Raw genomic sequence first — 23294 nt, forward strand, 5'->3', positions numbered from 1 at the left:
AGTATCACAGCCTGTCTTAGAGTTAAGTACTTGTCACTATCAAAAATCTCCAGTGAATCTCCAGTACGCCCTAAATTACATTTAAGTACCACATTAAGTCAAATAAGCCGAGTGAGCTTTAGAATCACGACTGACGATTTAATAGATTCCTCGACATAACAACTAAAATAAATATTAACAGAAAACAAAATTTGTTTGGAACCCCTATAAGTGAACATCTCTATTATTACGAAATATAATTTAAAATTAATAGTTAAAACTTTTTTTAAACCCATTTTTCATGCAGTTTACGAAGCATATAGCATGCGCAGCAATAAAACAATTAAAAAATAAATGTTATCTCACAAGACAAAATACCTTAATCTGTAACACATTGGAACAGTAATTAAATACAAATTGTCAGCTATGAAGATAAAAATATGTACAAAAATAGTAAAAAATGCTAAAATTACAAGACTTAGAACTAGATAAAAACCTATCGAATGAGATATAACGTGAGCTGGGCAAAGTGTGGTACATGTCGAGGGGGCCTGAGATGGCGCAACTGAGGTTATATAAGTCGCTCCTCAGGTGGAGGTTTCATGACATTGTCTAGTTCGACACGAGGGTTGCAGTACTCCTGACTGGAAGGGCTGTAGGTGCCGCGCGTCGCTCGCTTCTTGCGGGCCATCATGAGGAACACAGAGAGACTGATGCCAGCAGCGATCAGCAGAATGGCCACGACGGGGCCGACGATCAATGCAATGTCCGCTACATTGCTGGCTCCAAACCTGGACGGCTGAAACAGATAAAAATATTTAGTTAATAATCTTAACTAAATGCTATGGTGCTTTAAACATCTGGGATGAATTAAACTACAGTAAAATAGCTTAAATAACATTTTTCTGTCAAGTGGTCCTGTGTTAGTAGTACAGTAAAATAAATTTGGATAGGACTAATAAAAAACATCAACAATATAGGTAATAGTAAGTACTGTACATTTTGGTAATCAGGAGACTACATATGAAAAATGATTACAATTTGTTTGTTAAAATTTATAATCCTTAAGTTATTTAAAGTGTAGTTGGTAGCTCTGAACATATGTTACCTCAGTACAGTTAACACCCCCAAAGCCTGGTGGACACATGCACTCGTAGCTGGCAGCGAGAACACATGTTTGCTTGCAGCTGCCCTCATTCTGGCACGGAGCGTATAACTGTAAAAAAAAACAAACAATATCAGACCGATTTTAACCAATTGTGTTAATAGCTTTTTAATAAAGGAGGAAACATTGTCCATCTTTGTCTCCTGCACAATTGGGGCAAAATATTGACCGTCTCCTGCGGTTACAGGGACACAATCATTGTCTTCATGTCTACCACATTCATCATTACATTTACTTTATAGTTCTATACATATTTTTTTCAATAATTATCCGCCAAGCAATTAATTTGCTCATTCAATATGCTACTCGGATAATCCAACCTTATCTCTGTTCCAAACATGGTCCTGGTCCCGTAGGTGACGGATTAGCGGAATTGTACTGTATTTTTATTTATATTTTTTTGTCCTAGGACGCTAGGCACGAGCCTGGGATTGTTTTTCACATTACTTCAGGCTAGACCTAGGGGTTGCGGCATTATCACTTAGATAAAATCCATTGGTGACTTGGCGGCGGACCCGGGACCACAGGGACTGGAGTCCCGCGCTCTAACCACTACGCCAGCTCGCTCCCCGGGATTGTACTGTATTGGAATTAAACATTTTAATAACACACATACATTTATGGTAAAAAAAAAATCAAATGTGAATAAAATCACTGAAGCAATGTTTTGAAAAAATAGAGTACAATCATGTTTACTAGTTCACCTATTCATCAAGGATAGCAGTATAAACCACATTTAAGGCAAGAGACGGTAACTGACTCGAGAAACAGTGTAGCGATGCGCTAAAGTGGGACCAAAGCTCTAGAAATACCTCAACTATACATACTTGTGAAATTGTATCAAAGTGTAGAATGCATTAATGCTGTTTGTGTTAAATGAACTCACACAAGGGTTGGTGGCATTGCAGTAGACGCCACAAGCGTTGTTGTTGCAGTGACACAGGAAGCTGCCGGGTGTGTTCTCACAAGTCCCGTCAGGTCCGCACGGCAGCAGCGCACACTCGTTGACATCTTCCTCACACAGCGCTCCTTGGTAACCTACCAGTACAATACCAAACATTTAGAAAGGTTCTATAAAGTAGTTATATTATAAGAGTTCTTTAAACTATGTCTTATCAGTGTGTTTTAGCATATTCAGTGACTGTTTTGTTCATAATTAACAAACTTATTATTGCTGATTTACAAATATCCATGAATACTTGTTAATAACACTGGTTCAACCATTACATCTATAAGTATCATTGTTAAATAATGTTTGTAAAGACTTGAAATATTAAACAACAATTTAGATTTTTTAAATAGTAGACTTATCGGAATCATATAGAGACCTCCAGCACAATAAACATAAATAAGATACAAAAGCTGAAAATCTTTATTAGGAAGAGAGACTTAGGAGAGGAGTTTGAGCGCTCTTCCTGCTCAAACCTTTGTTGAAAATGTTGTCAGTGAGAGTGAAATATCATATTTTTTGTATACATTATTAAGTTCTTTGATGTTTATTGTGTCACAGTAAACTCCTTCTAATTCAGGTAAGCCAGCTATATTAAAAAAATCCTTAAAACCTAGACCCTTGTGCTCTTCACATCCTGAAACTTTACAATGTTCACATTGAATCCTCTAACGTTCAAACCATTCAACATAAAATCCACATCTAACTATACAAAAATACAATAAGCTACATACAATAATCAATAAATAAGTAATCTTAAAAACAAATTAGAACCATTATGCAAATCTTTTTACATTTCACTATACAGAAAAACTCAACAATATCCCTAACTGCTACAATTTCAAAATTTTTTTTACCATGGCTTAAAACTTACATGACACTAGGCACAAGATGAATAAACCCGAAATCATGACTTGACTGTAAACCAAACATAATCAAAGGGAGGACATAACGAGACAGGTGACCTTGCTGTGGCCTGATAAGAAGCACTCAAACCTCCGTCGGACTGTCACTGTCAGTAGTCAGTAGCGGACTGATAAGTGACACCTCGCTGTCCCAATCTAATCACTTAACTCATATTGATAACAGTAGTAAATGAATATAATGCTATTTCGAGTATTAGTTTGTTCATATGGAGTAATCCATTGTGTTGTAATCTCAATGTGATGAGTGTAACTTGACAGTTTATTGTGGAACTGAACCGCGGGGAAAAAAACCGAAAAAGTTATTTTGTCAGAAACTGATGATTAAGGGATATTAGTGAAGTTAACACTGTTTTGAATCCATATCTATATAAATAAAATTAGAGTTTTGTCTGTACATTGCTCATAATTATATACTTTTAGGTTATTTTTACGTTTTATACATTAAAGAAGCAGAAACGAGTCTTATCTCAATTTCTGTCTGTCTGTCTGTCTGTCTGTCTGTCCCTTTGTCTGTAACACTCAAGATGGCATTTTACGCAATCTTCTCCGTGAAAACCAGAGTACATATCAAGATCCAAGCCATTTTAATGTATTCACTGGATTGGCGAGAGTGTCTTTAGTGATTTAAATATAGCCTCACTACTTTGTAAATAAAATTACGGACGTTCAAAAATGCAGTTTTGTGCGATTTTTGTCAAATTTTCGTTCAATTTTTATCACAGAATCGTCTATGAAATAACGAACAGCTGTTCGGATCAAGATTATTTTTTCTAGCTGTCAATGACATGTTTACAAATGCTGTTTACAAATACCGCAACTATTTCGAATCACGTTTTGAAAGCAAATCCCAACCAAGTGAGATGAAAAACGTTTTTCTTACATAACGGATTTAATTAATCGCAAGTGCAATAATATAGTCTAATAGTAAATAACTAGACATCGTCCAAATCGGAACCAGAAATTCTTTGAGTATAAAATGTTTCTTGAGTTTTGACAACCAGAAAGAAGACCTTGAATCAGTGTTGTATAGGGCTGTGACACTGAAATGATCGTCGCCAATAGCTTACAAAAAAGGTTTCCACTCATTGACGGCGCTTCAATGGCGATTGTGTAAAGTGTAAAGTAAAAAATCACAACTGCAGTGGGTGATTGTAACAGAGGTTTTACAGAGGAAGTGCTAAACTCGCTTTTCCAATGTGTCACTTTCTGTTTCTACTCACCGTGTGATGCAATAGCTGGACCGTACAGCCAATAGGCCCATAGCTCATATCTTGGGTACGTAAGCCTACATATTTATTCATAACAACCTTTTTGACGACGATCCTTGATACCGGTACTTTTCCCTAGAATACATGGCCTACCTACTTAAGAAATATAATTACAAATGACCAAAACCCCAACATTGTGTGATTTTCGTCACATTTCCTTCTAATGTTAATAGATATACTAATCATTGTTTAGAGAATGCGTAATCTATTAAATAACAAAAAGTTGTTTGGGTAAGGTTGCTTTTTTTCAAACTGACACCGATAAGTTTACGCTATAACTTTTTACGAGAAAATCCAAAAGCAAGAGATCAATAACCTCGAAGCTAGTTATTAATGTATTTAATTGGTTCGATTTAGGCCTACTGTAATTCTTAGGTAGGTTCTTACGTAGGTACTGGTTCTTTTCCTTAGAACCGTTAGTTTACAAATTAGATATCGTTGGTGTTGCACCTTATTTATTAGAGCCGTCCGTATTCAATTTAAGTGATGTCTTAACTCTGTATAAGTTTTGCTTTTTCTGCCTGGATTCCAAATCTTAGCTTACCCGGTATGCTAAGAAAATGATAACCTATTTGAGTAAAACATTTGTTGGGCAAACCATCATGAATTGTTTACGCCTTTATATTGTTTATGTATCAATAGTTCGTGGCCTTTGTTGGATTGTTGTATTGTGTTGTTTTGTTGTATGTTGGTAACGCATTAATGTCCTTATTTCTCAGTGTTTCACGGAATGGACAAGAGCACCTTTGATACTGAAAATGTCAACCGGAATAAAGTGTTAAATGGTGAGGTTGAGGTAGTACTTTAAATACGTTTAAGTTAACCGATGTGGAAAGTAACTTTCAATTATAGGCCTACTTTAGGGCTACGCTTCATGGATCTATAAAACATTTTTAAGTTTAATCATTGGACATATGGACCAACACGATCCGGGCGACATTTAATTGCGAAGCATTTATTTTGGCTTGAACTGTCAGATACTGTATTTGCGAAGGTTTATATATAATAGTTTTGCCAGCATATCTGCAAATATGCAAACTAATTGCTGCTCTTAATCTTAATATAAGAAGGTTTCAACTGACTACTATAAGATCCCCGTGCGTAGAACGGGCACACAGCTAGTATAAATCCTAAATTACCCATAAACCATATACTTAAAATGTTCATCACGACGAGAAACCTTGCGCAAAACTATCCATTATTTCATAAATTGCCCTTTAAGGTAAATTCCATTCTAAAGGGAACTTTCCATAACTAATGTTAAAAATACCTCAGCTTCAGCTGTACTTATTTCACTTATTTATTTCTTATTCTTTCAATTTATTGCCTTATTAAAATCAGGTGTGATTATTTGTTTGTATTACTATATACTGTTTTGTTTATTTCTGCTTTACTTAACCAATCAATAGTTTTATTAGTACTTATGAAGTAAAACGGGGGGTGATGCCCATGAGTAAAAGCTAGTTATGTTAAAAATTGAATTTTCTTTGTGGATATAATAAAGGGAAATCTGAATTTTGTAAGAGTATTTTAAGCAAATTGGCAGAATGATTAACCCTCCGAGTGTTATTTGTCGCTGCAGCGACACATAACACACTTTGTGTAGTGTTTTGTGTCGCTGCAGCGACTCACAAACACTGTTTACGGCAAAGGCTCTATGACTGACAAAATCGGATTGAATTGGATCGAGTTAGGTATCGTTTTATTTGACAGATTCAGAGCTTTCTCCGGAGGTCTGTCTCTAAGCGCTATTCATTTTAGTTCCGAAAATATTGTAGCAGACAGCTGACGTGCGTATTTGTAAACAGCTTGGTTTACCGTTGGTTAGCTTGACCGATGACTGATGTGTTTTATTACGTTTATCATTGTTTTAATTCAATTCAATTCAAATTATCTTTATTCATCAAGTACAATAGAAATTAGTGTTAAAAATCAAAAGTAGTGATATACGTGGTGCATTATAAGAAGATTTAAGTGATTTTGAAGGGCTGGTTGATGATCCTGAAGAAGTAGGTAGTAAATACTACCTATAAATGATATTGATGTAAATTATCAGCCAGATTCCTAGCTATGGTTAGGCTATGCATTCTTAGCTAAACGCTATGTACTGAAATCTGTTTTTTGCCCATAACTTATTTATTTGCAAATCTACTTCCTTATATTATTATATATTTGTAATCCTCATAAAATTTAGAACAAAGTGACTATTCAAATATTTATAGGCCTATAATTTATACAATTTCATTGAGCGCAAACTTATTTTTTTTTGAAAATTTTCAAAAATATTTGTTTTTTACCTAAGAATTTTTTTGAAACAACCATTCCTTATGTTCTATGTATAATATTGAAGCCCATGATTTTCCAAACAAAATGGTATATAGAACAGTATAATTAACATTGTTTTCAAGCTTCTCAGATCTGTTTTAATAAAACCTTGCAAATGAGCAAAAAATAGGCAGACATTAAGGCCAAAACAAGGGACACTCGGAGGGTTAAAAAAATAAACATTTTTATTGAGATTTTAAAATGATCCGTCTTTAAATTGTACTTGTTAGCAAAAGCCTAAGGTTATGTTTCACGTTTTACATAAAATGTAGGCCTATAAGAAAATTTCCTTTTTGTTACACTAGGACAAATCACAGTGTAAAGGATCTACCACATTTAAGGTACTTTTCATGTACATTATTCAAAAGTATTTAATTTCTTAAAATAAAAAGACCGAACAAACAATATGTTTGTATTAACAGCAGATGAAACTGCCAGGTGTGTTCGCACAAGGCAGCATCGCACACACAACATGACTAACATCACATCTCATCACTTGGTCTTCTGTCTACACATTCTATCAGCAACTAGACTCACCAGTGCCGGTGCAGTTACAAGCGAAGGCTGCGATGCCGTCGATACAAGTTCCGTTGTTGAGACAAGGGTTGGAACGGCACTCGTCAATATTCTTGTCACAAAACTTCCCCTCAAAGCCCGGCTCACACTCACACAATGGCGGCTGTGGAATAATTCTGTGTGTTAGTTAAATCAAACAAAAAATTTGTTAAAATCTTAATATTGGATGATGGTCAAGGCGTCATAAGTCCTCGAGTTTAAGCTATGAATTATTACTTAAGCTTATTTCATTTATGGGTAAAATTTGCAAAAAATGAAAGAAAAGTAAGATAAAATATATATATAATCAAAAGTTTGGTAGCTTTAAAATCTTAGAAGACAAACAGGATCAGAAGTGGAGAGGTTTTTTCAGTTACAAAAAATACCTCGTTGGGTATGGATAGCCATTTGTGCAAAAGTAAAATGGCTTTGTCAGGAAACATAATTTTACTTTTGGATTTAACTTGAAGATTATAAACTGAGAGGAGAGGTAGTGACTTACCACAGCATTGGCATTGCATACTCCCTTGACACAATGTTCCAACTCACAGTAGGCCTTGTCACACTTGCTGCCTGCGTAGTTCTGTGCACAGTGACACGTGTAGTTCTCACCAGTCTTGTCATCTTAAAAAAACATCACAACACATAACAACTTGTCATCTCTCAACCCTAAAGAGGAGTTATTCAATATCCAGACACTCTCAATTCATCTGTAGGAGAGGTCAAACAGCAAAAACACTATATAAATAGCCACGTAAAAAAACAAAAATCTGTTTGTCTAGCGATAGTGCTTCATGAAAATGTTTTTGCAGTATTTCTCTACTGTGTAGAACTCTTTCGTTAATTTTGCACACCTGATGAGTGGCTTTGAATCGTTTAATTTCTGGTGGTCCAGATACAGGTAAGGTTTCAAGGAGTCCATTATACATAGGAGAACCTAACCTAATAATTGCAGTGTATGAACTAGTTCTACTCACTGTAACCGTTGAGACAGGTGGCGCCGTGTTCGCAAGGCTGGTTCTCACATGTGATGAGTCTGACTTGTTCACAGCGGTCACCCACATAGTCCTCACTACAGATACATGTGAAGCTGGCCAGGCCGTCCACACACGAACCCCCGTGCATGCAGGGACTGTTGGCACACTCGTCTGTGTTGACGTCACACCTGCACAGCACACACATATTACTAATCTTCTCACAAAACTTACAACTGGTGAGTAAAGGTTTCCATTGGTTAGTAAACTTAACATGAAGGAAGGCAGTTATTATTTGAGGTCACCATTTACACAATTTAAAATTACGGGTCTGACTTAGGGGAGGTACAAATGAGGCATTTAGTTCAAAATTCCTCCGTGAACAGCGCTGTAGTAAAGAGCACTTTGGCAATGAAGGTTTACTAATCGCAAAAATAGTTCTGTTCATAAAATAAAATTATAAATGCCTAAAATTCTATTTTATTAATTTTTAATTATAAAATTAAACTATCATAACCTAACCGAACTAACCAAACTTGCTGATAAAGAAATAATATAACAAAAGTTTATAGTAATCGGAAAAATAATTCTGTTTATAAAATGAAACTAGAAATTGCTCAATTAAAATTTTATAATGACTTAATAATAAAATTAAACTGTAATAACCAAACCAAACCAACCAAACTTGCTGAAAATGAAAAAATCTTGGACAAAAAGTTAATGCCACCGGCGGGATTCGAACCCGGGACCTACAGTATATCAGCCCAGCACGCTAACCATTAGACCACCGAAGCTGATGGCTATCAACAGTTTTGTTACGGTAATGGCGTTCCCTCAGCTAATAAGAAGCCCACAGCTGTCATCGTAGCCTCTTCTATACCTCCCCTGAGTAAATACCTAAAATTACAGTTTTACTGAAAAAAAAAATCACATTTACAACCACTTCATTTGTAGCTGTTTTCTTCCAATAACGTTTGTGTGTTCCTTTATATTACTTCCTATCTTTTAATTAATTTGTTTTCCTGTCTGTCAAAACAGACTGGCAATAAAACCAAATGAAATCCATCGATTACTTTTCAGTAAAGATGTGCCAGCCTGAGATTTTTTATCAAGCCGAGCTACAAAAACATCATCATCTTGTTCTGTGATCTCAGTGAAATCCTGGACAAATTTTGCGGTCATGGACAAATCATCATAGTTTTCCACAATCCCGGGAAAATCCTTAATACCGCCGGCATTCATGTTCATTCACGTTGTCATTATCTCTGCGACCACAGCAAAACATCTTTTATGCTCCCGGAGAATCCATCCCATGATCTCCCATGATTCAGCAAAAACATGGACATCTCTCTAATTGTGTAGAGATGTTTCGGTGATAGTTTTCGCGATCACAGAAACGTTACTGTCATCTCTCGTGGAAAAATCTTGTCCATCTTCCACAGTTGTGTAGACATTGTCATTTTCCAAATCCTGGATATCTCCTGCGGTAATGGAAAACTAAATTATTGTATTCCGCGATTGTGGCTAAATCTTCAGTACCTCTCAAGGTCTTGTGAACATTATCATCATATTTCACGATCCCGGCAAAATATTGAACATCTCTTGTAGTTGCAAAAACATTGTCATCATCTCCCACTTACCACAGAAACTGTATCATCATAATCCACAGTAGCAGCAAAAGCGTGAATTTTTCAATCATACAATCTTTGCAGACGCGTACTGTAAGCTAACATAAGTAGGCCTAGAGTCTGTATACTCACAGCCAGCCCTCGTAGCCAGGTAGACACTGACAAGTGTAGTTGGCCAGTTGGTCTATACACGTAGAGTTGTTGGCACACTGGTTGTCTACACACTCGTCTATGTTTGTCTCACAGAACTGTCCAGTGAAGCCAGCCGAGCAGTTACATGCGTACGATGACATCGGCTCCTCACATCTACGCACAACATATGTAAAATCATTAAAAATGATAAAAAAATAAAAATAAAAAAAGGTATATACTTACTTGGTAGTGTTTACAAGGCAATTAATTATTATAATGAGTAAACACGTAATCATGTATTTAAAAAGGTATATTAGAGCAGATATTTTTTTGCAATCCCGGAAATGTCTCATATATAAGGTTCACACAGTCTGACTAATTATTCTAAATAAGCTTATACATCAAGACATTCAACACTAAACTAGTATTTATTATTTGTGCAGCAATCAGTGATCAGGTTTAATGGCATATCATTACTTATTCAAACAAATTAATCATAGATTGAAATCAAATACTCAGTCAAGGATGATTCTTAAGGAATTTACTATATTGTCCAAAGAGCCTGAAAGGAATATCAAGCAAGCACGGGGTAGGCCGGTATGAGGTGTACTTTTAAATTTTTAGTGGCAACACCAGGACACGAACCCTTGACATCACTGCCATGGTTTCACTGTCCCTTTTGCTGCCAACTGAGCCACCAATGTACATTTACATCCCTAAGTGAGAGATAGTATTCTGACCTTCCTCCGTTGATGCAGTTGGAGTCAAAGCACAAATAGCAGCCGATGGTGAGGGGAGACGAGACTTGCAGGGCAAAATAGTCCCACGTCTCATTGATCTTGTTGAGCTCGTCTGGTGAGAAGTACGGCAACAGAAGGCCTCCGATTCGTACCTCTCCAATACACCCCTGTAGTGTAATAAAACGTACCACTTTAAATTACTGTTATAATTGTCAAAACAATTTGATTGTTTGAAATGTATCATCGATTTATTAAGACATTGACACACATGGTGTAAAAAATGTTGTTACTCGGTTACTTGGTCTGATAATAGAAGGAGCTGGAAGTACTGCAGGTATTTAAATTTTTTTATATGTCATTGCAATTTAGTAAATCTGAGAGTACACCAACACCTGGATGAGTGAGTAATTTAATCATTCCCAAGAAATAACTTCCATCAGAGCAAACAATACCATCAAAACCCCTTCAAGCACACACACATTATTATTTATAACAATCAAAATGTACATACCTTGTAAGGCCTCTTGGTACTTTCGTAAGTCGAGCTAACCTCGTTGTTCTGTTCGTCTGTGATATAAGTGTTCTTGTTAGACAGCAACTCATTCCCACCTTCTGAACCTGCAATATAACAGACGTCCAGTTACTTTAGGTGAACATTTAATATTAATACTCGTAGAGTATCTACCTAAAAGTTCATAGCTCATCTTCTGCAGAAACACTGTTTAATTTCGATCAGTACTATTGTTACCAGGCCAAGTGTTAAATATTTTTGTGTCCGTGTATTTTTATAGGCCCTAACCCAATTTTATGAACACTTTTCACAACTACAGTGATTCAATGGCCTAGTAGTCAACTTGAATATGAAACTTTAGGTTCAAAACCTTTGGTTGTCCAGCCAAAAGCAAAATCGACACACAATACCCCCTAAAGGTATCTTAACCCTTTGAGGTAGAATTTTTTCCCCATTTTTCAGCGAGTATAGTTTGCCATTCCAGTTGCCGGGAAAATGGTGTTTGGCGACTTATACTCGCCATTTGACCGCAAAGATAAACTTTTTTGACTTTTGATATATAAATTTTTTTTTGAGTATAGGTAGCCATTTTTAGCAGTCGGGAAAATGGAGGGCGGCGACCTATACTCACCATTCGACCTCAAAGGGTTAACCTTTTATTCAATAAAAACAAAAAAAACACCCAGAAGTAAAAAAACAATGAAAGTAAAGCTATCAACTCATGTCACTGACCTATAAATATGTCAGCATTAGCTATAAGCTCGTGCCACTCCACGATGGAGAAGTTTGTCGGAGTGAGGTGTTGTGGCGTGTCCTCTAACGCCCCCTCCAGTCCACCTGTCAGCTGGGCGTCCATCTTGAGCAGCACTGTCGCCCAGTCCCCGTCCTGAGACTCCTTCTTCAGGTGCAACACCTTGTTGTCCTTCTCAAAGTTCCACGCAATCTCCACCTGTGTAGACACGTCAATACTGACTAAGCAACATTTTACAACACAGCACTAGCATCTATGGATGTAAAATTAATCCACCAGAAAATTATTTTCTACACAGCATGGAAGAATTTGTTAGGTAATAACAATAGTTAAAGGTAATAATTTTTGTTTTCACTTATAAAACAACCGTGCTAGTTTCTGAAATGATTTGAAAACAATTAAAAATTAAATATATAGCAAGTGCTTTAGTCAGAAGTGGGATAGCTGGTAGGAAATGTAAAGGTAAATGTAAGTTTAGATCTTAAACTTAACACCAACAATTCACTTACCAAAACAAAAAATAATCAGCTGGCAGTAAAAAGTAAACAAGGCAAACAATAAATGTTTTGTAGGGGGAAATGGACAACGATTTCATGCAGCTTGCTCACTTTCCAAATTCAATAATCAATTTAGATTCAGAAAAAACAAACAATTAGTGAAACTTTCCCTCAGACCCCGCTAGACAAACAGTTGTGTCTTTAACGGGTTCTTTCCCAGCTTTAAAAATGTGTAAACAAAAATTTTTATTCAAACAACTTATTAAATGTTAGAATCTCTTGGATAAAATGGTTGCTAGTAAAATGCCTAGTAAATTGGTTTTTTTGGTTAGATCCAAGCCATTTAAAAGAACTATGCTCAAATGACCAGAGACCAGTCATTTTCCTGTGGAGGACAGTGTACAGTAAATCTATCACAGGTATTACAATGTAGTAGTCGTACCGTGTCAGCGTTGGTAGAGATGGTGAAGTACTTGTGAGGCGTGTGATGGCCGACTATGTGCAGCAATGTGCCGCCCTCGTGTGTGCGGTACGTAACACTAACAGTGTCCAGAGCACTGCTGTGATCTCCCCGCGCCAGCTTGTACTGCAGACCCGTGGTGTTGCCTGTCAGTGTGACGTTGGCCACACACTCGTAGCCGGACACCAGGTTCTGACACCGACTGCCGGCCGGACAGTCCGTGATCTTACAGAACTCCATCTCGTCACACCGCTTGCCTTTGAACCCGACTGTGCAGTCACATCTGGCAAATTGAGATATTCATGAGTATGGTGACAATGTAAACACAAGCATGTGGTCACTGTGGGCAATACAAATTTTGATGACTTAGAACTTGAGTGTGTTACTGGCCGGGTGGTTAGAATATCACACATTGGTGTTAGATTTGCTTGTTTGGTCCATAGCAGTTGGACAAGAAATTTTAATAGCTTTGAACTGCATCTGCAGATTTCTTGTCCTTTCATATATTTCTACAGGTACTGACAAAAATCTAAACATACACATTATATATACAAAAAATAACTAACTGATGAACTTAACAGTTTTCCTTTGAACTCCACCTAATTTCTTTACCATTACAACAAAATGTATGATACATTTTGATGTATAGTAAAACTACAACTAACTAATTTATTTTAGTTATAGTTATTGGTTATTAGTTACGTATCCAACATACTAGTTTGATGAAGTATTGATCCTACCTTTTTTTAAAACACAAACAAATATATACATCAAGCGGTTGGCTTTAACCATAAGTTTACCAGCACATAGACCTCTAAGGCATGAGAATGAAACACATCACACAAGGAAAGAGAAGATCCAATTCAGTACAACAATTAACTGGGTTAATAAGTTATACGAGGCAGAACCAAGCCGCAAATACACAAAATTGCTGCTCTAATTTCACAGTCCCTAGTGCTACCGACTTGAGTCGCTGAATCTAAAATATAAATAAAGTAAAACCATGATGCTCCAGATAATAAATATGTTACTTACTCAAAGTCGTTCCAAGTGACGTGGCAGGTGCCGTTGTTCTGACAGGGTGTGTTGTTGCAAGCGTCGTCTGACACAACCCCTCTCAACACTGATGTAGTGTTAATCTCCATTGTACCCAGTGACATTGGCAGGTCCAGCGCTCCCTCCGTCTCTTCCAGGGGGAAGAACTCTGCGATCATCACATGTGACCCGTTGCTCACCTGCGACATGCAATAGGTATTACAAACTGAACCATTCCATTCCAATGAATCAATTTTAACTACTAATTATGATAGAATTTTAGTTTTAAATTACATTTCAATTCAGTATATTTCCTAAATAAGTCTTGTAATATAGAAACCAGCAATAAATATCAGTGTTATGTTGTGTGTCTCTTTTATGTACTTATTAGCCACTATACAATTTCTCAAGTAATATAGATAAACCTTAGCAATAACCACTCCTTAATTAATGTACTGACTATTCTTTGTTCTTCACACGGTTCTTATATAGTTTGCAAAGTTGAACCTTTTTAAATTTAACTCTAGAGATTAATTTAGATGCCAATTAATTTTAGTTTGTATTGACGGAGAAGAAATTGGGTACAAAGAAAAAGAGGAAAGTAAAATAAAAATAGTGAAGTAAGTACATACAGATACTTTACCTGAGGAAGGTCTAAATGGTTTACAAAAGAAAGAGCAATAACAATGTTAAGCAATCTTGGACTCTTTTCAGCCTAATAGCCACAGCTATTTTTCCCCATCTTGAAATCTTCCTTAATATGCCATCAGTGATGGTAAGATGTTCTTATTAATGTGAACTGTAAATGGTGTGTCCGTTTTTCTTCTACCAGGATCGACTATTTCTATTAAGCAAGCATCCTCAAATCAATTACTAAATTATCATACAAATTAAATCAGTTAAACAAACTTCATATCCTTTACAATGGGAAGATCTAGGTTGCGAAATTTGATTGAGGATTTCATGATTTGATGGAACTTTAGAAACCAATATTTCATGATACAAATTTAGTCTTTAGCAAATAGTCAATTGCATTCCGCAGACTGTTCACTACACTGACCTGCACATCCTGTATGACCCCCTTGAAGTACGCAGGAGGTACAGGGTCCTTGGAGCGCAGAGAGGCTTGTCGTGTGATGCGAGAGTGTTGTTGGGGCAACATTATCTCCGGCAGCCCACCCAGGTACAAGGTCTGCAGGTCTAACTGGCCACTGGCTCCAATAGCCTTCCGTACGTACTCTGTGCCGTTGATCTTGATCTGGACCAGCGTGTAGTTGCGCACCACCTGCAATATGTGTGATAGTAATTCATTGTTTTACTGTCATAAATAGCACTTTCTTACAAACATTGTTATAGCTGTTGGGTAATTTACTCACAATCCCTGGGTAAATGACACATAAAATAGATGTTGGTAGAGACTTGCCTGTATGAGATGGTAGTAGCCGTCATCCAGTTTGCTGCCAGGGATGCCATAGCCCTCTGAGGTGCCATTGAACTGTATCTGTACCTGGAGCTCTCCCCCTGCCAAGTGTGCTATCACCATAGCCTCACCTGGCGACATTGACGGCTTCGACCCCAGGTAGAAGATACCTCCCTGTGGAAAAAAAATTGTTGAATGTTTAATATAGTTGTAAGATCTGATGTAGAAGTCTACAATAAATCAGATTCAAAACAAAACTAGACATGCATGAACATGAATACATTTATTATTGCAAGAAGGAAAGGAATGGATGCCTCTGGACCCAGCTGTTCCTGATCATTGGGCTTTAAATAAATTATCCTGACTAATGAAACCGCTGATCTTAGTCAGTAACAAAGCTACACAGGTCATCACACACCCATTCTACACTCATCCTTCACTCATATTTGGGTTAAAATACGCACCTAGGTGGCGTCCCTATCTTAATGAATGATAGTTGATAATTGAATTCCCGGAAAAGGTAAATTAAAAGTTCTAAAATTTAGGAGGGATACACCTAAACTCTATTTGTACCGGGGCAGAGGTGATTAATCCGCGTGGCATTTGATATAGGGTTGGTTAAAAGAGGTTTATTGTGATAAGTTTCAAGACCTAGTTTTTGCTACAAATTATAAGTTCATTATATATATTTTTGGGAACAGCCTTAATTGCTGTAGTTTAGATTTCTGAAAAGTATTTTGTAACTGAAGAACACTTATAGATTTTTTTATTTTTTCCGTGCTCAGAATTTGACTGCGACAGCAGGATGATGAAAATGTCAACATGACCGTAGGAGATGTTCGTGATTTGCTGCAATGGCGGGAGACGTTGATAACGTTTTCATGACCGTGGGAGACAATGATGGTGTTTCTGTTACCACTGAGCGATATTCAGGATTTTTCCACAACCCAATAAGACAGTGATGATGTTTCTGTGACTGAGGAAGATATTTAGGATTTCAGAGTGATCCAAGAAAACGAGGATGATGTCCCCACAACCGCGGGAGATGATCACTATATTACCTCAAGTTTGGCTTGACTAACAATATCAGGACCTTAAGTTAAATAATAACATTTTCTTTTTGATTTTTATATTTTTACATCATCATTTACCTTTGATAATGGTAGTTATTTCATGTTAAACTTAAATGGGTTTAAACTTAAATTGGCTGGTTCAAAATTGTCATTGCTTCATTAATTTTTTCTTTACGTGAAAAATACCCCATTACCTCAAAAAATACCTTATGGAAGGACATAAAGACAGAGGTTGGTGTAGTATAACCTATCCATAATCCATTCAGAAAATTTGGTAACACTATAAAAAATGGTATCGGTATCAAGAATCGATAAATTTTGGTATCGACACATCAATAATGGTAATGTATAATTCCTGGTTTCCTTGAATTCCTGGAGAGTAGACAGCATGTTAAATGACACAATGTTCACAAACCTGCGCCTGTCGAGTACGGATGAACATAGATATGTCCACAATGTTGCGTACAGCCTTGCGTGCTGCCTGACTTAGTGTTACCACCACGGGGGACGGCTCAACGTTTTCGTTCCAGAAGGTGGCAGCAGTGTAATCTGAAAAAAATGTATCTATTATATTAACGTTTAAAAGAACATATCTTTCTAACTTGTAGGCGGTAAAAAACTAGATTTTGTCAAATTATCTCTGGTATAATATCAATATATGAATATGAATACTCAAAAAGATAACAAGGCTTTGCCTTTTTTGTGCTCATGGTTAGTTGATGCAATAAAGGCCACAAGGACCTAGGTTTTAAGAACTTTATTGGGATGTAAAGTTTGCCTGAGTAGAAAAGCTCATCCTGAAAGAGTATGGATTTAGTAATTAGAACATGTCATAGTAACTGACGGAATTAAAAAAAAATCTGAATTGGCCTAGTTGTATTGAAAGATGTATCCAGGTTCAATTAGACCAATTTTAATAAACCAGAAGACAAAATGTTTCGCAACTTAAATCTTGCATGGTTGAACAATTTGTTAAATTAATTTTTTTTTTTTGTAAAATTAGTTTGTTTTTGTGTGTGTTTTATCTCTTTTTTTTCTACAGATTCTTGTTTGACAAAACTCCAACAGCAGGGTCTAACAAGCATTTTGAGATGGATAAGTATTTTCAAGCCCTTGATTTCAGTATTAAACATTTGATTTTGACTAATATCAGCTATATGTACGACTGTGACACTCACTGTATTCACACTTGTCGCCCAGGTTGGGTCTTGTACAGGCACAGCTGAATGTCCTCCACATGTCTGTACAGTGACCTCCGCTCTGACAAGGGTTGGGCTCACACTGAGGTGTACGAGCACACCCTACCTCTATGTCCTTCAACATCACATGGGGCTGCATCTGGCTCTCATTGGACAATACCTACAGGGAGAGGGAAATAACAACATGTAGATTAGTCTAGAAGTTGAAGAAAAATGAATTTGATTTCAATAACATACATTGCTTAAGAAAAATTATACTTAAAGTTGAATTAAAAATATACAAATATGACAGTAGAATAACTAATAGATACACCATGATTTAGCCTGTACTCACCCACTGTCCGTTGACCACAACGTCCTGCACACAACCCACAAATGACGGAGCCCGCGGCCCCTGCTGTAGATAGGTGAGTCTGAACAGGTTAACCACAGTGCCACCGAGGTATGTGGTGGGGAAACTGGTGTGGCTCGTGTTGGCAGCCTCATTGATGCTGATGGGGTAGATGGTCTGTTCCTCATTAGCAGCCAGGACCAAGTGAGACGCGTTGATGGCAACAAACACCTACGGACAGTAGAAAAAGTATTGTATGATTATCAAAAGCCTATAGTAATTACCTAAGCAGACAAATCAACTGGGCAAGTTAGTACACCACTGCCGAATGTTCCGCCAAGAGTTTTGCCAAATTTTAGGCGGAAGTCATGATGACGAATGCTGCCGAATGTAAACCTTAAGTACCCACAAGCTCACCCAGTACACGCTCGCCCATGTTTGACACGTCCCAAAAACCAGAACACAGGAGAGCACAAATAATGGCAAGGTAATATATCAAGAGAAGACTGAGTACACTTTTGTGGTCGCCTTAGCTTACCTATGTTTGGCGATAGTGTAGGCCAACTGCTAGCATAAGAGGTGAGGTGAACAAAATAGGAGAGCTTAATCTACAGTTAGAGGGAAATAAGAGGAAAAGAGGAAATAACAAAACTGTTGGATGGGTGTAAACCGTTTAAAAAAACATCATATCCTTTCCCTACACTCTCCATTATCACAACGTACTCACCTTCTGCCAGGAGCTGTTGTTGAGTCCTGAGCCAATGAACACTCCCTCCAGTTTGTTGAGAATGGAGCTTTGCAGATTGAGACGACCATGCTGCAATTGTAGAATGTAAAAGGTCGGACCTTTGCCGATCGCCAGGAGTCCATTAGGCAGCGTGGTCTTGAAGCGGAACTGAATGTCATATCCTTCCTCTCTGCTGGTGTTGATCATCACGTATGACGTTCCGTTCAGTGACATTGTCGTCGGCTGTCAACAATAGACAGGTAATTATGGCAAAAAAAGAAGATTGATATTAGATCTGTAAAGACACTGTAAACGAAAGCATCTTTTAAATCACATCAGCTATCAGCGTATTGAAAAAGAGAGAAAATTGGACAGTTGCACTTACTGTTAGTGGCTCATTCAACTAGAATCTATTTGAATGAGCGAATTTCTACAGCTGGTCCATGTAGATGGAAAGTCTCCTTTAATATAGTCAATGCTACAACATTCCAACAAAATAACACACCTTGTCACAAATGTGGCCATGATAGCCGTTGGTGCAGGAACAGTTGAAGAGCTGTTTACTCTCGTTCTCCAAGTACGGCTTGCAGCTGCCGTTGTTGAGACACTGGTTCTCCTTGCAGCCCGTCAGCTCCACAGAACAGTTCTTGCCTCCGTAGCCAGGTTGGCACTGACAGTTGTAGTTGGCTGTGAGATCCACACATGTCCCATGTACACAAGGCCTGCAGCGAGAAATGCTTTAGTTTTCCTTCGTTTGTAAAAACTATCTAACTATCAAAATGTATGATTTATGTGGAAGAAAATCTTTATTACACCTGGAGCTGGTCAGTTTTCTTTACACAAAATTTATTATAACTTTAAATCTTTATATTTTAAGAAAAACAGTATAATCGCAGTGTATATTTCTTGTTTTACTAAAGCACTCTTTATGGAGGGGAACAAATTAAAAGGAATTATAAAAGATGGGGGGGGGGGTTGTAAGTTCCACAAGGTTTCAGTTCCAGTACCACAAAAGCAATAAGTAAAAATAATGTCTATAATTTAATTTAGTATACTAGGTAGCGCCAGTGCCATTTGGTCTCCATAAAGATCGGTTTTGTGGATGGAAGAGACATCTACCATTCAAAAATCCACTATTCTGGCTATTTTATTATCACTCATGTCCTTTCCCCTTACCAAAAGAATAACACACCTACTAGAAAGGAAAAGTAAACCTGACTGATGAACTTACTTGTATCTCTCACACTCGTCTATCTCTATTTCACAGTTGACTCCTTCAAAGCCATCATCACACTCGCAGTGGTACTTGTTGATGTCGTTGATACAGTTGCCTTTGACACAAGGGTTGCTTTCACACTCATTAATGTCTATCTCACAGTTTTCTCCTGTCGTACCGGGAACACACACACAAGTATATCTGGAACACAACAATCATAGTTGAATGCTTTCACTACCTAATGTGGGAAATTTGCCCAATGATCAATTACAATTCTTCTATATCAGCAACAGCACGAGGTATATTTCATGTTTATGTTAGAGATTTATCCACCTCTATCACTTGGAAAGGTTGACTTATACATTTCTGAATACATCCCAGTCGAAAATAAACAGTTAAACCAATAATATCTCTAAAGGTGTGCGGTTATCCGAAAATTAGGTTCGGATTTGGTCGAACCGAGCCCAAATTTGTTTACCACGTCGGTTGCGTTAAATATCCGACTTTTTTTGGATGGACTGTATATTATGAGATTATGGTCTGAAAACCAATTCTTCACAAGATAATAGTCAACAATAGTTTTGAAGGACGTAATTTCAACAATACCCATCCATCCACGTGACGAGTATTTGTCTATGACAAATATAAAAACATTTAAATGAGCGTCGTCCCCGTGAAAGTAATCGAACAAACCAACAAATACTTTCACGATATAACTATTATGTACAGAGGAAGTAAAGTGAAGTGTTTGTATACTGTGATGTCAGGTCTAGTAGATTTCACACTCCCAAAGCATGTTATGAGCTCTCCACTGTCCTTACCCAGAGGCTGTGCTGTGTGAGAACTGCTGATGAAACACAGCAGGTAAAGACGAGTCCACACCACTCAGCTGGTAGTACGTCTGGTTGGACAGCTCGTAACACGTACCATTCAGCTGACAGGGGTTGCTCTCACACTCGTTGATGTCTTCTTCACAGTTCTTGCCTGCCAAGTAAAAACAGAAATTGTCACTACCTATTAACTAGTGAGGTGTTCAGTAGTAATCCAGTTACTGGATTATTAATACCAAACACAGTATTTATGAATAATAATAAACTAGGGCTCGAGCTCTATAAAGTCCATTAAAATATCTTATTGTTTAAATTGTCCTTGAAAAGTTTTTAGAATTCTACAGCTAATTAATTATTTGTTCTCATTTAAGATGACTACTAAAAACGGTTAAACATTTACTTACTCATTTTTTATATTTCTTACAATTTTGCTCTTCAATACGTTTTTCAGAGTGTCCAACAAGTGAATAGGCTACAAAGGATAGTAATGTAAAATTTGTTGTCTAGGGGTGGGAAAAAACTTGAGGTAATAAAAAAACACTACTCACCCACCCTTGAAGCTTAGGTACTAATATTAAAGTGTTTAAGCGCCTGTACCTGTATAGCCTGGGTGACAGCGGCACTGGTAGTCCTTCACACCGTCCACACACTGGCCTCCGTTCATACAAGGCTGGGATAGGCAGTCGTCTATGTTGATCTCACACTGCTTACCTGCCAATACACAAAATGTCATCACTACAAAAAGGTCAATGTTTAAATCATTCTTATATAGACACAACTGAGTAATACATCTACTCCTAAAACAAGGATGGTTTGTTCTGAGCTAGTAATACATTCAATACCGCTATCCTTATAGTTATCACATGTAAATTTCTGATCAATTAGACTTTAAAATTGTTTCTAAGTCTTAACTACAACATTTCCAAAACAACTTGTTATTACTCTTATACTTACTTACTTACTTACTTGATGTCTTCATCTTTGACCAACATTATCAGATAGATTGGGTCAATTTAATTACTATATACCATTTTTACAAAACTAATATTTACAGAAACATTGTGGCATAGCGGTTTGGATTATATAGGGCTAATTTGAATATCGCCAGGATGGAAAGAGTGGCTCTTCATGCTCGGCCAACGACAGTACAAAATAATAGGCCTAGCCTATAAGTTTTTTTTATTTTTTTTTAGATTCAACGATTTGCTGAATTAAAATAAAACATTTGTTTTATTGTAGAGATGGACGAGATTGGATTTTTAGTTCGAGACGAGACGAGACGAGATTTTTTATTTCTCATAAAATTTCGAGACGAGATCGAGACGGGATTTCCCTTCTCATACGCAACGGGAAATGCACGTTCAAAATTTTTACCTGATTTTGTAACATTGTTAGATGACTGTTTAAATACAAAAATAATGATAATAGGCAAGAATATTTACAATCTTTTATTAAAAAACATCAGCATAACATTTTTTTATTAATCACGCCTAACTTATTAAAAATGCCTACGATTAGGAAACATAGTGATATCAGTTAGGATAGAGTTCAACTTATCCTAAAATAAAAGCAATATTAATTTTTATAAAATAGTTACTTGTTTTGACTTTTTATAGTAATAAAACATTCCTCACACTGCTTACACTAAACAAAACTTCTCAAATGTTATTAAAGTAATATTTACATTTAAAGAATTAATTAAATAAGAACGCCTTCGCATAGAAAACGCAACTACAACACGCTCCTGTATTGCGGGTATTGCATTGACTTTCTGCAGGCGTTTTGAATTTTTTTTTTTTTTTTATTGTCTCAATAAAAATCTCGGCCAGAAAGAAATCTTGTTTCGTGTAACGAGATTTAAAATTTCCCGAAAATTTCCCGAAATTTTGAGACTTGACCATCCCTATTTTATTGGTTAACTAACAGCTCAAAGGCCATCTGTAATTGCAGTGGTGATTTCTTCTTATCATACCCTACATCGTATTCACCCTCAAATCCAGTGTCCGTGCAGTTGCAAGAGTAGCTGTTGATGCCGTCAATACAAGCTCCACCGTTCTGACAGGGCATGGACTGTGGACAAATGTGTCAAATATATAACAAATTCAATTAAAAAATACATTAGGACTTTGTGCAACACTCCCAAATGCACAAATAAACACATAGAATTTTCAGAGCTACTGGTTCCTTCTTCAGGAGTTGAGTCTTTCTTTGCTCTTGTAAGTTTTAGTTGTTAATTTATCTTATTTAATTAGTTTCTCATAATTCTATGTGTTTAATTTTAATTCATTTTTGTCAGTAAGGTGTTACTAATCCTAGGTAGGTGTAGTACCTCGCAGTCGTCTATGTTGGTCTCACACAGCTGACCGGTTATACCCACAGGACAGACACAGAGGAAGTGACCCAGCTGATCCATACAAGTGGCTCCGTTCTGACATGGGTTACTGTCACACTCGTTGATGTCTACACTGCACACCAGACCTATGAAAGACAAGAGTCAGAGAGTAAATAGAGATGCTTTGAGATGAGTAGAGAGGTATTAGGTTAAGTAGAGAGGTTGTAGGATAAGCATAGTGGTTGTAGGATAAGTAAAGAAGTTGTAGGAT

At 36.9% G+C, this 23294-nt stretch overlaps 1 protein-coding gene across 2 annotated transcripts in view; it reads right to left on the reverse strand.

The window, feature by feature from the left end:
* Positions 1 to 380: 380 nt before the first annotated feature.
* Positions 381 to 23294, reverse strand: part of LOC128991492 (protein crumbs) — a 74919-nt gene continuing 52005 nt past the window's right edge. For both annotated transcript variants that reach the window (XM_054414416.1, XM_054414415.1), the window contains 24 exons: positions 23021 to 23169; positions 22680 to 22761; positions 21289 to 21402; positions 20683 to 20845; positions 19877 to 20062; positions 19151 to 19367; positions 18646 to 18888; positions 17922 to 18149; positions 17567 to 17747; positions 16804 to 16937; positions 15319 to 15489; positions 14956 to 15180; positions 13896 to 14095; positions 12843 to 13143; positions 11885 to 12101; positions 11153 to 11259; positions 10642 to 10808; positions 9902 to 10075; positions 8145 to 8332; positions 7670 to 7791; positions 7150 to 7291; positions 2031 to 2182; positions 1088 to 1195; positions 381 to 778 (listed from right to left, as the gene is read on the reverse strand). In XM_054414416.1, coding sequence (XP_054270391.1) covers positions 551 to 778; positions 1088 to 1195; positions 2031 to 2182; positions 7150 to 7291; positions 7670 to 7791; positions 8145 to 8332; positions 9902 to 10075; positions 10642 to 10808; positions 11153 to 11259; positions 11885 to 12101; positions 12843 to 13143; positions 13896 to 14095; positions 14956 to 15180; positions 15319 to 15489; positions 16804 to 16937; positions 17567 to 17747; positions 17922 to 18149; positions 18646 to 18888; positions 19151 to 19367; positions 19877 to 20062; positions 20683 to 20845; positions 21289 to 21402; positions 22680 to 22761; positions 23021 to 23169 — 4199 coding nt within the window. In that variant the 3' untranslated portion in view covers positions 381 to 550. The remainder of the gene's footprint in view (positions 779 to 1087; positions 1196 to 2030; positions 2183 to 7149; positions 7292 to 7669; positions 7792 to 8144; positions 8333 to 9901; positions 10076 to 10641; positions 10809 to 11152; positions 11260 to 11884; positions 12102 to 12842; positions 13144 to 13895; positions 14096 to 14955; positions 15181 to 15318; positions 15490 to 16803; positions 16938 to 17566; positions 17748 to 17921; positions 18150 to 18645; positions 18889 to 19150; positions 19368 to 19876; positions 20063 to 20682; positions 20846 to 21288; positions 21403 to 22679; positions 22762 to 23020; positions 23170 to 23294) is intronic.

This window comes from Macrosteles quadrilineatus, unplaced genomic scaffold (assembly GCF_028750875.1).
Source record: "Macrosteles quadrilineatus isolate MER2022 unplaced genomic scaffold, UCM_ALF_1.0 Scaffold_4__1_contigs__length_99947679, whole genome shotgun sequence".
Lineage (NCBI taxonomy): Eukaryota > Metazoa > Arthropoda > Insecta > Hemiptera > Cicadellidae > Macrosteles > Macrosteles quadrilineatus.